Source organism: Pinus tabuliformis, chromosome 4_2 (assembly GCF_031772625.1).
Source record: "Pinus tabuliformis cultivar Carrire ecotype Pingquan chromosome 4_2, CPIR1, whole genome shotgun sequence".
In the NCBI taxonomy this organism is placed as follows: domain Eukaryota; kingdom Viridiplantae; phylum Streptophyta; class Pinopsida; order Pinales; family Pinaceae; genus Pinus; species Pinus tabuliformis.
In genome coordinates, this window is record NC_142304.1 from 488,433,306 (window position 1) to 488,449,275 (window position 15,970).

Below are 15,970 nucleotides of genomic sequence, written 5' to 3' on the forward strand. Positions count from 1 at the left end.
TACTTAGACAAGGTGAACCAGCGTATACTTCTTAAACTATTCTTTTTCTTCAATTTCTTGATTCTGATTTGTAGTCCTTTGTTCCTTCATCCTATTCTTTTGTACCATTACTTTGTTCCCTCTGAATAGATCTGTTATAATGCAATTTTCCATATTACTTCTGAAATGATTCCTTTGAACTGCCTTGCATTTTGTCACATCTGTAAACACAACTGCCATGCATTCTATCACATCTGATATCTCTCATGTAGATTCATCTAGTTACGTAGATTCATTTAGTTACCATATACAAGTGAGTTGTTCTGCTACAAGTGGATTCCCATCAAGTACAACATATGCATCATAATGCCAACAATCTCCCACTTTGGACTTGATGACAACCATGTTAGTGTTGATTACTACAAGTTGTAGAAATTGTTAGAGATAACAAACAACACCAAAATACTCTCCCCCTTTGACATCAAGGGCAAAGGGCGGACCAAGATATTCTCCCCCTTTGATATCAAGGGCAAAGGGCTGACCAAAATGAAGACTTTCATATCTGAACAGCTAAATATGAACATTGATCATGCTCCCCCTAGGCACATGCTGAATTTTCTGATTAAACTCCCCCTTTATACATGTTGAGATGCATTATACCGTCCATGCTCCCCTTGAGCACATGCAGAGTCTGCAAAAAATATTTTCCAAAAGAATAACATGACTTTATAACTCAACTATGTGAGTATGACCTTCCTATCACTAATGAATCATACATACATCAATCTCCCAACCAAGTGGGGATATACCAAATTTGACTCATCTACCCAACCAAGTGGGGATATACCAATTGTTTATACATGACTGAAATATAGCAATTATTACATCATCCTTCCCATGCATAGTGGGGGTACAAATTACATCATATGACCAAAAAGGACTCATTAAAAGACTATGACAGATAAAGACATATTATGGGCCTTTATATGACCTTTACATCAAATGATATACATGACATTTATAACAAAGACCAAAGATCTAAACAAGACCATGATAGTCATCAGCAACTATCATACACCATATATGATCTACTCCATAAGCATCTGTTAGCAACATCTAGACCAACAACCTGTATATGTCCATCATCAGTTCCCAAGATATGACAATGTAAATATCATCAACCTGTGACAAAGTATGCTGCATATAGATATCAACTCATCCTCTTGATCTCATCAAGATCAACTTGCTCTGTTTCCTTAGTAGAAAGAGCCTTATCATAACCTTCCATGAATCAACTAAGCATATGTCATATCTCCAAGTAGTAACACAAAATCATATCATATGTATGTGAAAACACCATAGTCATCATCTATGATCATAGCATCATCATCAAGAACTACATGATCTTTCCACAAGAGCCCTCAATATATCAACCATGTATCATCACTAGGGAACATCCCACATCTGATAAGCATTAATCAACATATGTGAGTATCAAACCTATCATCATTACGTGACTAAGTAAGCCATGTCTCCGAATATCCATGTCTTCAAATAGCTATGTCTTCATGAGACATGAAATAACACCATTCTCTTGGCCAACCAACAATATTTATCAATATGCAACTTAAGTAATCATCCATGTATCTAGCATAATGTATATCCTTCAAAGAGATAGAAATATGTATCTAAAAACCATGAGCTCATAGTCATTTGTCAAGCTTTCTTGATACCATCAACAACAACAATCATTAACCATGTGAGAGCCAAGAACTATAGGAATCTTGCATCATAACTGCACCATATGAACTTTATGCATCTTTGAAGGCATGATGACAACATCATAAAATAAATGAGTGATCCATCATCAAATAATGAAGTTGTGTACTCAAGCTTTGTACTTCTCCTTGTCCTTATGAAGATCACCATGTAAGCAACATATCATATGTATTGTATGCATCATCAAAAAGGTTATCCACAATCATCCATAAATTTGATCTGAATAACAACTATGTGGCTCAAGTAATATAAGTATCATTTGAGATTTCATCATAGGCAACTCATGACTACAACATAGCATGATGTATCATTTAAACACTTCAACAACATAAGTACCAAAGACTTCTAAACATAATGCCAACAATGCATTATTAGAAGCATAGCATATTCTCCCCCTAAACCTGTGCCAATTGTTCACTGTCAGATCTGATCATTGCATATATTAGTAAGGATCATCAAGGCATCATCATCAACTAGTTATACATCAAGTCATCAACAACTTATGAGGATCAAAAGAACTTCTAAATAACATCCACAGACTGTAGTCATCAATCATCAATACAAAAAAGATAATTGATAATTGACTGAACCATATCAGATCATTTTTCTGAGTCTGTTCCACTGCTTCTTCATCAAACCAACATATACACGACTGTGCAGCTTCTAACTCGTGTATATACACGACTTGTCTTCATGATAACTACGTATGAGAATTAGAGCACTAAAATTCCATACTTTCAGTTCCTCCCGAGTCTGTTCTATCAGCATATTGAGCTATGCCACATATTTCTGTTTGTACTTCCTTCTTCTTCCATACCTTGGAGTGTGATGATGTTTTCTCCTTTTGGTATGTTGGCCGAAATTTGCTCCTGCATTCTTTTTCTATATGCCCAAACTTGTTACAAGCATAACATCTTATATGTTTCATATTCCCTCTACAGCAGTGTCCAAATTTATGACATATAAAACATTCAACATTACTCATCAAAGGAAAGAATCGATTAACACTTCCATATTTAGGAGTAAATGATTTTCTTTGAAGACTTTCTTTCCTTGGTTGTTGATGAGGTTGACCTCTTATCTCCTTGTTGAGAATTTCAGATTTTGCACTAGAGTTCCTTGCTTCAATTTGTGAGCTAGATTCACCTTTAACAGTTTCATGGAAACCAAGACCAAATTTGATGGCAGGAGACCTTTGACTACTAAGAATATCATCCAAAATCTTAGTATTATCTTGAAATTGTAAAATTTTATCCTTTTCTTCTAATTTACCTTTTAGGATATTTACCTCAACTTGATATTGCTCTTCCTTTTCAAGATATTTCTTCTTCATGATTTCTTCATCTTTTCTTCCTTCTTCCACTTGTTGCCTTAATTCGAGAACTTCATTTTCTTGTTCTTCAAATGCTTGGAGTAGTTCTTCATTTTGCTTATTTGAATTTTTGAGATCTTCTTTTAGAGAAACAACCACAGCTTCAAGACCTTCACAGTAGCTGGTTCTTTCTATAAGTTCCTTGGTTGTTGTGTCCTTTTCATTCACTTCATTTCTCAATGATGTCACTTCATCCTGTAGCCTTTGACATTGATCTTCCTTTTCCTTGTACTGCTTCCTTACTTTGTTTCCTTCCTCCAACTGAGATTTTAATCTGGTAACTTCTTCTTTGTAGGCACATTCCCTTTTATCAATTAGATCTTTTTGATCTCTAATTGTGTCTGTGAGCTTTTTAAATTCTGCCTCTATTTGATTTCTTTCTCTTTCACCCATAAGAGCAAATTCCGATGTTTTTTTGTCACATTCATTATCTTCAAATGAACAGAGAAATGTATCACCAAAGGACAACAAATTCATACCTGATAATTCTTTTTCTTGTTCATCTTCATTCTAAGGTGATTCTGAATCTGAAGAGTTGCTTCCACATAATGGGCAATCGTCTCTCCCACTGTCACATTTCCCTTGAGATGTCTTCTTCTTTTGAGGTGCTTTATTCTTTTGCTTCCTTCCCATTGTTGCTACGGATTTCCTTCAAGCGATCAAGCTTCTACCAAAGGACCTGCTTTGATACCAATTGTTGGAATAATACTAGGGGGGGTTGAATCAGTATTTACAGTTCAATAATATTTCATTTCCCAAACATATTTATATACGCTACCTCAATGAAGTGAACTTGTGTGTACACGCTACTGTGAATAGAGAAACCAACATATACCGAGAGAACTTATGATTTAGTCAATTTATCGTGTGTTGATCTTTAATCAGTGCATCAGTAACTTATTAAATAGTATCCATGTGTAGTAATAACAAAATAAACCATCGGGAAACCCTTTCCTTCCATGCGGAGGCTCTGAGCTAGGGTTCTGAACGAACTACCCACGGCGCCGACTGCACAGCAGAGAAGAAACTCACGGGCGGTGAGAAGACCTCTGCAGCGTAACAGAGCTGCAGGGCATTAGCACAACGCAATGGTACAACCTCAGGGGGGGGCGTCAGAGCCCTCCCCGTCGCAGCGCGAACCGGAGCAAACAGTTATTTTTGGATCTGTTGACAAGGAAATCTTGGGCAGAGGGAAAAAACACCAAGATGACAATAGGGAAACTGGAAAGCGGAAGGACGAAGACAGCGATCCACAAGAAGGAAAAGAAACCCCAGAAGAAGGCCCGAAAATATCCTCAACAACATGTCGACCAGTGGCCAAGGAACGGCCACGAATAGAGCTACCGGGAGACAAGATTGACAGACGAATAGAGTACATGCGAGATCATGCCCTCATCGGGAAGTTCATAGGGTTCTGGCCGACTGAGAAAGCCCTATATGGTTGGATCGCGGCGAAATGGAAACCCAAAGGAGATGTCACACTTCAGCTAGGGCCGAAAGGCTTCTTCACTGCAATCTTTTTCTGTCTAGAGGACAAATACAGAATACTAGTAGAAGGGCCTTACTTTTTTAACTCTGCAGGATTATATCTGAGGGAATGGATTCCCAGATTCAATCCAGACAAGGAAGATCTTACCTGGGCGCCAGTCTGGATCAGACTATACTCTCTCCCAGATGAATATTGGGATGAGGACCTCCTCAAAAGGATCGGAAATGGGGTAGGAGAGTACATCAGAGCGGCAGAAGAAACCAAATCGCGTAAGTACATCTCCTACGCTCGAATATGTGTTTTCATACGCCTGAATGAAGCTCTACCAGAGTCGGTAACTCTAGCCCACCGAGATGAAGAATGGATCCAGCCTCTCGACTATGAACATGTTCCCTTTCGGTGCAGGAAATGTCATGTCCTGGGACATCTCTTCAGGGATTGCCCTCAAAATGCCAAAATCAGTACCCCTGACCCTTCTGATACCCTAACCCAGGAAGGCTTCACTAAAGTCCAAAGCAGGAAGCGCTCTCACAAAAAGCCCCAAAATGGGTACAAACCCCAGCCCAACAAATCCCATGGCCCAGTAACTAAGAACAACTTTGATATTCTTGGACAAACCTCTGAAGAGCATCCTACTAACGCTGAGGCCAACCCTGCTCACCCATCTTCCTCATCCCATCCCCCACCATCAAAATCCCCTCCCAAATCTCCACCCCCCATCATCATCCCTTCTATCCTCAGTCGAGGTCAGAAAGAAATAGCAGAGATACACAAGGAAATGGAAGTTGACGGAAAAGCAGACCTCTCCCAGAATCCAGAGATCAACATTGAAGACAGCAATCAAGTGCAACAAATGGAAGAAGAGCCAGAAAGCATCGATCTGAATGGCCTAGATATTCTGGAATTAGAACTAGCCTGCAAAAAGAAAGCATACGATACAATTCCAGAACATCAACTTAATAAGCTCGAAGTGATCATCTCGCGAGCCTATCATCAGCACCAACTAGGGATACAACCAGGAAGCCAATGGGATGGTAATCTACGCCCAAAGGATACAAAAAAGAGAGGAAGAAAAACAGACCTCCAAAGAACGATTGAGATCGGGAAAATCCTGGTAGATTCAGGCAGGTATGCAAAGTTGACGAAGTACTACAAGCCCTCTGTCAATGGTTGAATCATGAAGCTAGTATCATGGAATTTAAGAGGGCTAAACAGCCCCGGAAAGCTCAGGATGTTAAAAAACATGATTAGAATGGAAAAGCCGCAAATGTGCTTCCTCCAGGAAACTAAGTGTAATAGCTCTACGCTAGGCAGCATTCTCTCAAAAGCCTGGCCAGGCTGTCGTTCGGTTGCAGTAGATGCCTCCGGAGCTTCAGGAGGGCTTGCTATAGCATGGAATACCCAAGCAGTAACCCTCACAGATTTTCACGCCTCTCATCATCTCATACAGGCGACCTTTCACATTCTGGGTACCAACATTCATGGCAACTTATCAAATGTATATTTCCCACAAGACACAGGAAGTAAAGTAGCGCTCCTTGACACGATAGAAGCTCTGAGCAACAATAGAAGGCACCCACTTTGGATTGTTGCAGGTGACTTCAACATGATCACTAAAACCGAGGAGAAGATAGGAGGGAGAATCAGAATGGAACCAGAAGCCAATCGCTTCAAGGAATTCATCCAATCGGCGTCTCTCATAGATATGCCGTTCTGTAACGGTACCTTCACTTGGAGCAACCGAAGGGCTGGCAAACATCAAATCGCCTCCAAATTGGATCGCTTCCTCATCTCAGACAATGCGGTCCATTTAGGAGGAGATATCTCAGCGGCTATTCTTGCTCATACAGGGTCGGATCACTGGCCGATCGCTCTACAATGGCAAAGACCAGGTGACCTAACAAAAAGACCCTTCCGCTTTGAAGGATTCTGGCTTACGCACCCCACATTCACGGACTTTGTCAAGACCACCTGGGCATCTTTCATCCCTCCAGAAGGAGCAAAAATGTTTCAGTTCCAGCAGAAGTTAAGATTTCTCAAAAATCACCTAAAAAGATGGAATAAGGAAACCTTCGGAAATATCTTCAAGGCGCAGGAAGAGTTAAATCAGGATCTGGTGGATCTCCATCAAAAGATTATCACGGAAGGGCATACGGAAGCAACCCTGGAACAGGAACGGCTCATCCATAGCCAGCTTGAGGATAGGAGAAAGCAGGAAGAAATCTACTGGAGGCAAAAGTCAAGAGTCAGATGGCTGAAGGAGGGGGAGCGCAACACCAAATTCTTCCACAGAACCACAGTGCAAAGAAGGATGCACAACAACATACCCTTCATCCAAAATCAAGAAGGGGCAAAAGTAGAGAAACATGAGGAAATCGAAGAGGTACTCCTCAATCACTTCCAACATGTCCATCAAGAGCAAATAGAAGATCGGCAACAGGCTATAGGCAAAATAATCAGCAATGTGCCAAAGCTCATCACGGAGGAACACAATGAGCTTCTCATGCGCCCTATTCTCCCCCAGGAAGTGGATGAGGCAATGTCTCAGCTTAAAGAAGGTAAGGCCCCTGGCCCAGATGGATTCACCACCACATTCTTTCATACTTTTTGGGATATGATAAAGCTGGAAGTCTGGCAGATAGTTGAAGAATCCAGGGCCCTGCGCTGGCTTCTTCCCTCCCTCAACTCCACTTTCATCACTCTCATCCCCAAAGAGGAGGATTCCATCACCCCTGATAAATTCAGGCCAATTGCCTTATGCAACGTCATTTACAAAGTTATATCTAAAGTTATTGCAAATCGGCTTAAACCCCTCCTACCTCTGCTCATCTCTCCGGAACAGTCAGGGTACGTGGAAGGTCGACAAATAATGGATGGTATTCTACTCACACACGAAATCATTCATTCCCTCAAGCACTCAAAGCAAGCAGGTATGCTTCTCAAATTGGATCTCTCCAAAGCATTTGATAAACTTAGCTGGAATTACATATCTCATATGTTAAAAGCTTTTGGTTTTTGCTCCACTTGGGTCCGATGGATTATGAGCCTAATCACATCTACTCAATTTTCCATCCTTGTGAATGGCATTCCCTCCCGCCCCTTCAAACCCTCTAGGGGTATCAGGCAAGGGGACCCCTTATCCCCCTTTCTCTTTGTTCTCATGGCTGAAGGACTTGGTCGACACATTAAACAGGCCCTCCATTCTCATCAGCTCAAAGGCATCTCGGTTCACAACACTTCTGCCACCTCTCATCAGCAGTTCGTTGATGACACCATGCTTTTTGGCTATCCCTCTGTACAAGAAGCCTCCCGCCTAAAATCCCTCCTCCAGGATTTCTCGGAAGCCTCTGGCACCCATGTCAACTGCTCTAAATCGCAGGTTTTCTTCTTTCACACTCCTCCTTCGGTCAAAACTGTTGTTACTCGCATCTTGGGCTTCCCCTCTGCAACCCTCCCCTCCAAATACCTTGGCGCTCCCCTCACTGCATCAGCCATAAAGCAGCCCGCGTGGCGCTCCCTCCTTGAGAAACTTGATTCCCGCCTCAACCTCTGGACTTATAGATCTCTAAACTTAGCCAGTCGTGTGGTTCTCATCAAGTCTGTCCTTCAGGCAATGCCTCTGTACCTTTTCTCTATCCTTGCTGCGCCAAAGTGGGTACTAAAAAGAATTAGGAACCTTCAGCGTAATTTTCTATGGGGCAGCTCGGCTACTAATCGCAAATGGGCTTTGGTTAAATGGACCACGGTATGCATGCCCAAAGACAAGGGAGGCATTGGGCTAAGGGACCCAGAGTATAGCAACTCCATTATGAATGCCAAGATCTGGTGGCAATGGATCACTAACCCAGATAAGCCCTGGGTTAAAATCTGGACAGCCAAATATGCTGGTAACAGACCACAAGAAGAACTCATCAGATTCATTCCTATCGAAAAGGGGTCGCCAATCTGGAATGCGGCCAAACAACACTATCAGCTAATTCAACAGCACAGCTTCTGGGAAATAAGGAATGGACGCACGGCAAGATTCTGGACAGATGCCTGGAACCAAATGCCCAAGCTCACAAGTGTTCTTCACCCTTCTCTGATACCAGACAGGCAGGAGCAGCAGCAGGAAAAAGTACAACAATTTTGGATGCAGGAGATGGAGCATGGATTCAGAAAATGGAAACAGAGTAACCAAATTCTCAACAATACAGATGCACGGAAGGAAGAAGAGCTGGGGACAGAGTTAAGGAAAAGAAGCATAAGGCAGGATGACGGCGGGGATATCCTCAGATGGGGATACCAACCCAAGGGGACCTACACTACCTCAGAAGCCTACAAGGTGATATGCAACTCCCCCACTCCTCTAGACCCGTTATGGAGCAAAATATGGGGGCTCGGATCCTGGCCCAAAATATCCTTCTTTCTCTGGCTAGTAGGACATAAAAAAATTCTCACATGGGATAAACTTAGAAAACGAAACTTTCATGGTCCCTCTGTTTGTTACAACTGCTTTCAAAGTGAAGAAACTCTTCAACACCTCCTGGATACTTGTCCTCTTGCCAATCAACTATGGGAAAAGGTAGGCTTCAGATGCCAAAAAAGATGCAGAGGGGAAAATGACATCATCAACTCCATAAGACAATGGCCAAAGCATCCCTACAAAAGCGAGATCCTCAACCATCTATGGAGCATCATCCCGGGGATCGTCTTATGGAACGTTTGGAAGGAAAGAAACAAACGTATATTTAAAAACAAACGCTCCCCTATTGAAGAAACCTGGAACAGGATACATAGGAATCTCCAAGAAACGATGTCGCTTCAATCGTGGACAAAGGAAGATCTCCCATCCACAAACAATGAAAAAAGCATTCTGGACAATTGGCAGCTGCATTTACCTCAAGAAACGCTCAAGAATAGCCCATCTAATAGCAACTGCAAGGACAACTGCCATTGGAAAGCCCCCCCTAAAAACTCATATAAACTTAATTTTGATGGGGCTTCCAAAGGTAATCCAGGAGCAGCTGGATTTGGTGGCATATTGAGGAACCATGAAGGCACTCCTATGCAGATATACTTTGGGAACATGGGGTGGGATACCAACAACTCAGCAGAGCTAGAAGGGCTTTGGCAAGGTCTCCTGCAAGCCTGGAATCTCAATCTTCAACCCCTGATTGTAGAAGGCGACTCACAGATTCTTATTAACATGGCCACTCGCATACAGAACGGCTCACAAGCAAGGAAAGTAGCACCCAGTTGGAGGCTAGAAGCGAGGCTAAATGACATTGCACAAAAGCTGAGCAATAATAGAGCCATCTCCTTCAATCACACTAAAAGAGAGGGCAACAAGATAGCTGACCTCCTGGCCAACATTGGGGTAGAGACTGAACACATCCTCCTATTCGGAAACACGAACATCATTCCTAACATGCACCAGTTCCAGGAATGTGAAAGCTTGATCCAAGGAGATGCTGCCTCCCCGGATGCGGGTGTCAACATGCCAGGCAGTGAGGAGCCACATGCCAGACATGTGCCACCTCGTGAACGCAATGGGAGTTTAATGCCCCTCGCCGCCGAGGAGTTAAGACGGGAGGCGCAGAGCAGAGCTCTTAATGAGGAAGCAAGGTACTATGGCGAGTCTGCAGAGAGCAATTAAAGCGGGCAAGAATCGAGGGAATGTCTGTAGTTTTAAGTATGAAGGAATGTTGCGGTTTCAGACTCAGAGTGCAGAACACGCAGTTCAGATCTCTGAGGGTAAGTGTCTCTTTAAGGATTCTGTTCTTGCTGGTAGTGATGGCATTCAAATTGCCAAAGAAAACTTCTTGCTTGTTTATTCAGGGGATCGCTGCTTTTGTGCGGCTGAGCTCTGTCACGGAACAGTTTGGGGACGAAATTCAGTTGGCGGGTGACTCAAACCAGACAAGCCCTCAAGCATTGCCCGGTTACAAACTGTTGGCGTCCCTGCAACCATGGCACGACCCAGGGAGAGGATGCCAAGTAGAAGAGGTTCGGGGCGAGGTGGTTCTTCACGTCACCCTGTTGCGGATGCCCACCATCACTGTTGCTGTTGTTATTGCTATAGAAGGGCAGGGGCCACTCCTATACAGGCCAGTCAATTCATGGAGGCTGGCAGTTCCAATGCTGGATCGCACCTTCTCCCAGCGTTTGGCTCGGCCATATTCACCCTTGGCAGCTCGAGGGACAATTCTGGCATTAACGCGCACATATCGGTTCTTTTCACTAAGGCTCCTCCGGAAGATGACGAAGGAGCGCAACCGGGAATTGCAGAGGAACACCCAGAGGGCAGTGGGGAGAAACACCCAGTTGTGCAAATGGAAATTGCAGAGGAAGTGCCAGCGAAGGAACCTAAGCAGACCCCTATTCGACCTCAAGAGCAGAAGGCGTCGACATCCATGCAGAACCCCATGGCAATGTGGGAGGGCTACCCAGAAGGTCACGGGTGGTGCAGAATTATTGAGGAAAAGCCAGAGGAATAGCTTCCAGCGGCACACTCTGTCAACCATTTCTCTCATTCAGGTCTGGTATAGGTCCTTGGTCTCTGTTGGGGTCTGGATTAGGTTATATATCTTTGTTTGTGTCTCTCTAGTCCTTGTTTATGTCCATGTTTACTATGGTCTGGGCAGCAGGCCTTGCAAGGATACTGTTACGAGTCTTTTGATGCCCCCGCGAGGGAGAAATTTTGTTCTGAAGCCCCTGCGCGGGATATTTTGGTATGGTCTGAAAACAATTCTGTGTTGTCATGTTGGTAGCGCTGCCCCTGCGAGGGCGAATTCTGAGTCGAGAAAAGCCACCCAAAGTGCCACGGTCGGTGTAGGAATTTACAGGGTAAGTTCCTCAGAAAGAACACCAAAAGGACACCGCTCACAACCAGATCTCAAATCAATACACTAGTATTTTTGACGTGGTTAAAACCCTCAAAGTGCAAGGAGGGAAACAGTCCACGACCTGTCCCAACGTGGGTACTACAGGCAATTTATTAATCAAAGAATGAAAATTTACATAAGCTTCTCTCATGCACGGATTACCCGAACAATGACCCTCCATGCGCTTTAAATAGAACTCATGGACCAATCGGGTGTCAAGCCACGGATCAAGTGTCGGTAATACCGAGGTGAGAGTGAACCGTCGGATCACTACATATCGTGACCGTCGGATTGTAAGTTACAAAATGTACAACGGTAAAGAAACACACTTTACCTAACTCTAACCTAACTCTATACTAGACCAAGTTGAACTTAACTATATCCTATGTGTCGGAATATCCTAACATCCCCCCTTAAGAACAACTTGGGATAGGATTGAAGGATTTACAAATATGACACAATAGGAGAAGGAAGGAGGCACTAGAGCCTATCCCCCCTTAGTGACAACTTCCTGAACTCCAAGCATATATCGAAGTTTAGTGAACTTCGCCTCTGTGAGAGCCTTTGTGAAGATGTCTGCAACCTGATCATCTGTTGGACAATATTGCACTTCAAGAACATGGTCATGAATGAGCTTTCTGATGAAGTGCATGTGTAGTTCAATGTGTTTGCTGCGCTGATGCTGGACTGGATCTTTGCATAGCTGAATGGCACTTTGATTATCACACCAAAGTGTGGTTGGATGCTGCTGCTCAAAGCCAAACTCTGATAGGATCTGACGAAGCCACAAGGCTTCCTTACTAGCTTCCACGGCACCACGATACTCTGCTTCTGCTGACGAAAGAGAAATGGCAGCCTGTTTCTTACAAGCCCATGTAATAGGTCCTGAACCAAGAGTGAAGACATAACCGGCAGTAGACTTCCGATCATCAGGGTCACCAGCCCAATCAGAATCAGTGAAACCAACTAACAGAGGAGCTGCTTTGGCACTGTAATGAATCCCAAACTGTACTGTACCTCGAACATAACGAAGTATTCTTTTAGCTGCTTTCCAATGACTTTCACGGGGGTTTTGCATAAAACGAGCAACAAGGCCAACAGCAAAGGAAAGATCAGGACGAGTATGGGTTAAATACAAGAGTTTTCCGACAAGTTGACGGTATAAGGTAGCATCAACTTCAGGAGAAGTACAAGAGACTGAAAGTTTGACTCCAGACTGAAAGGGAGAAGGGGCTGGCTTACAGTCTTCCATGTGAAAATGACGAAGAATATCACAAGCATACTTGGACTGGGAAAGGAAAATACCCTCCTGGGATTGCAAGACTTGAAGACCGAGAAAATAGTGTAAGTGTCCTAAGTCTGTCATTTCAAATTTCTTTTTAAGGCTGGACTTCACATGGTTTATAAGGTTGGGATCACTACCAGTAAGAATAAGATCATCAACATAAAGAACAAGGATGATAAGAGAGTTGCCCACTTTCTTGGTGTAGACAGTATTGTCAGAATGACACCTAGAAAAGCCAGATTCTAAAAGAAAGCTATCCATTTTGGCATACCAAGCCTGAGGAGCTTGCTTGAGGCCATAAAGGGATTTCTTAAGTCGACAAACAAGGCTGGAGTCTGTTTGTATGAAGCCAATGGGTTGTTCCATATAGATTTCTTCCTGCAAGTCCCCATGCAAGAAGGCAGATTTAACATCCATCTGATGGACTTCCCATTTTAAAGAGGCAGCAAGGGAAAGAACAAGGCGGATAGAGTTCATTTTGGCAACAGGGGAGAAGGTTTCAGTGTAGTCAATGCCTTCAACCTGTGAAAAGCCCTTAGCAACGAGACGAGCTTTATGTTTATCAACTTTCCCATCTGGTCCATACTTGGTTCTGTAAACCCATTTACATCTAACAAGTTTGCGTCCCTTTGGTAGAGGAACAAGATCCCATGTATCATTTGTCATCAATGAATGATATTCTTCATTCATAGCTGCTTCCCAATGTGGATGGCCTGAAGCTTCTGCAAAAGTGTCAGGATCATGATTTACTGGAGCTTGAGCCAGTAAAGAAGAGGCTCTTTCAAACTGAGAACGTGTACGTCGCTGATCTGTAGGATCACCGGCAAGATCACCTGCTGCATCCCGAGTAGCACGGACCCATCTTGGAAGTTGAGGATCCTGAGAAGGTGGGGGAGGATTATCATCCTCGCTTTCATCATCTGAAGAAGAAATGTTTTCAAAAGTAGAAGAGATAGGAAGAGGTGGCACATCCGCCGGACTAGGCTCGCAGGCCGATTTATTTTCATCAAATTTTACATCTCTTCTAATGATAACATTTTTGGACTTAAATGGAATAAGTCTATAACCTTTTACATCTTCAGAATATCCAACAAAAGTACATTTCTCACTCTTAGGTTCTAAAGCTTTATGCTTTTCATCTGGAATATGGGCCCATGCTTCACTTCCAAACACACGAAAGTGACTTACATCTGGTTTAATGGAACTCCAAGCTTCTTCTGGAGTGATATTCTCTAGAACCTTAGTAGGAGTGCGATTGATTATATAATTTGCACAATTAATTGCTTCGGCCCAAAAACTAAGACTGAGTCCTTTAGATTGCAGCATACAATTAGCCATTTCCTTTAAGGTGCGATTTTTCCTTTCAGCTACACCATTTTGTTGTGGAGTGTATGGAACAGTATGTTGCATTTGAATTCCATTTTCGGTGCAAAAGTTGATGAATGTGTTTTTAACATATTCTCCACCATTATCAGTTCTTAGCTTAAGAATTTGATGTCCAGATTGTTTTTCAACAAAGGCTTTGAAGGCCAAAAAGGTGTTAAATACTTCGCTCTTGAGTTTTAAGAAGTATACCCAAGTGCGTCTGGAGAAATCATCAATGAAAGTTAAGAAGTACTTGCAGCCAGAGAATGAAGCAACAGGAAGAGGACCACATAAATCACTGTGCACAAGCTGTAAAGGGGCTGAGGCGTGCCAAGAGGCACGTTTGTCAAAACTGTCCCGATGATGTTTTCCGAGTACACATCCGGAACAAACACCATCTCTGCAAGATACCATAGGAAGACCTGTCACCATATTTTCTTTACATAGATGCTGAAGGGAGCGATAGTTTAAGTGACCAAATCGCTCATGCCAAAGTTTGCTCACTTCATCATTATGAGCAACAAATACTGAGGGAAGATTTGATGACCCAAAGTTGTGAAACTTATACAACCTTTTGGAATCATCAGCAAGACCAGTAGCTAGAATCTGTTTAGGATCTTTTAGATCCTTGATTACAACATCATGAGGTGAAAATTCAACAATTTTACCTTCACCTGAATGAGTTATCTGATAGACAGATAGAAGGTTGCAGGATAAGGTTGGAACACATAATACATCATTAAACTGACCATTGTCTAGATGAACAGTTCCAGTCCCTACAACATTAAGAGATCTATCATCACCAACATATATATTTTTGGTGTTACAATCATTTAAAGAAGAAAACATGGCTTGGTTTTTGGCCATGTGACAAGAGGCTCCAGAATCAATGAGCCACTCATGAGAATGAGAAGAAGAAGAAGATACATTTAATGCATAACCAGACTGAGATGATTGACAATGACATGCAGAAAGTGCCATTCCGGAAGTTGAAGTTGAAGTAGGCTCCACATGGATGTTATGTTTCTTCATTGCGGCTTCCAAGGCTTCCATCTTCTTAAAGCATTTAGATTCTAAGTGGCCATCTCGATTACAAAAGTTACAATGTCTATCAGTCTTCTTCCATTTGTTTTTATTGGTCTTATCATTTTGCTGAAATGATCTTTCATTTTGAGGCTGAGATGGTTTAGGACCATTCTTTTGAGGATATGACTTCTTAGGATTCTTTGAATTTGGTTGCTGCTGGGCGGCTAACGCTTTCGTGGAAGAGTTTCCAAGATTAAGAAGACCAAGGTGTAAGAGTTTTTCTTGTTCTCTTATTAAGGAATCACAAAAGGAGTCAAAGGAAGGGGCCTTGTAGTCTTGTCCTTGACAAATGAAAGCTTCCCTTGTAGAATGGAAAGTGGAAACAAATACAGAGTAGGCTGGTCCCAACTTAGTAAGGATGGAATAAATAAGGTTACCATCTTCTTTCTTAACTTTAACACCTTCCAAGAGATATCTAAGGGTCTTGAATTTGGACAAGAAATCTTCAATGCAAGAAAAATTATTAGGATCCAAAGTAAGCAGCTCATTTTCAAGTTGATGGGCTCTAATTTCATTTTTAATCCCAAAAACTTTAGCGAGTTTTTCTAATGCTTCATGAGGAGTCTCAAGTTTTGCAATGTGGAATCTAAGATCAGGAGAAATAGACATCCCTATCAAACCACGTGCTTGATCTTGTCTATTTTCCCATTTTGCAGCCTTGTCTTCATCTTTTGGTTTCTTCTCTTGGTCTGTGGCTATTCTGTAGAGACCTTTACTTCTAAGTAAATCTTCCATGTAGGCTACCCATT

At 42.5% G+C, this 15,970-nt stretch overlaps 1 protein-coding gene across 1 annotated transcript; it reads left to right on the forward strand.

Annotated features, from left to right (window-relative positions):
* The first annotated feature begins 5,871 nt into the window (after positions 1-5,871).
* Positions 5,872-11,098, forward strand: LOC149170096 (uncharacterized). Its single transcript, XM_089425444.1, has 6 exons — positions 5,872-6,735; positions 7,060-8,943; positions 9,490-10,226; positions 10,319-10,355; positions 10,440-10,552; positions 10,684-11,098. The coding sequence occupies exons 1-6, from the start codon at positions 5,872-5,874 to the stop codon at positions 11,096-11,098; spliced, it is 4,050 nt and encodes a 1,349-aa protein (XP_089281570.1).
* The last annotated feature ends 4,872 nt before the right edge of the window (positions 11,099-15,970 follow it).

Bases quoted from the DNA above. Each gene is read 5' to 3' on its own strand.
- LOC149170096 (XM_089425444.1), top strand. From the start codon at position 5,872: ATGGAAAAGCCGCAAATGTGCTTCCTCCAGGAAACTAAGTGTAATAGC. The intron at 10,227-10,318 runs GTACTATGGCGA...TTGCGGTTTCAG, and splicing joins GCTCTTAATGAGGAAGCAAG to ACTCAGAGTGCAGAACACGC. The intron at 10,553-10,683 runs GTTGGCGTCCCT...TTATTGCTATAG, and splicing joins GCATTGCCCGGTTACAAACT to AAGGGCAGGGGCCACTCCTA.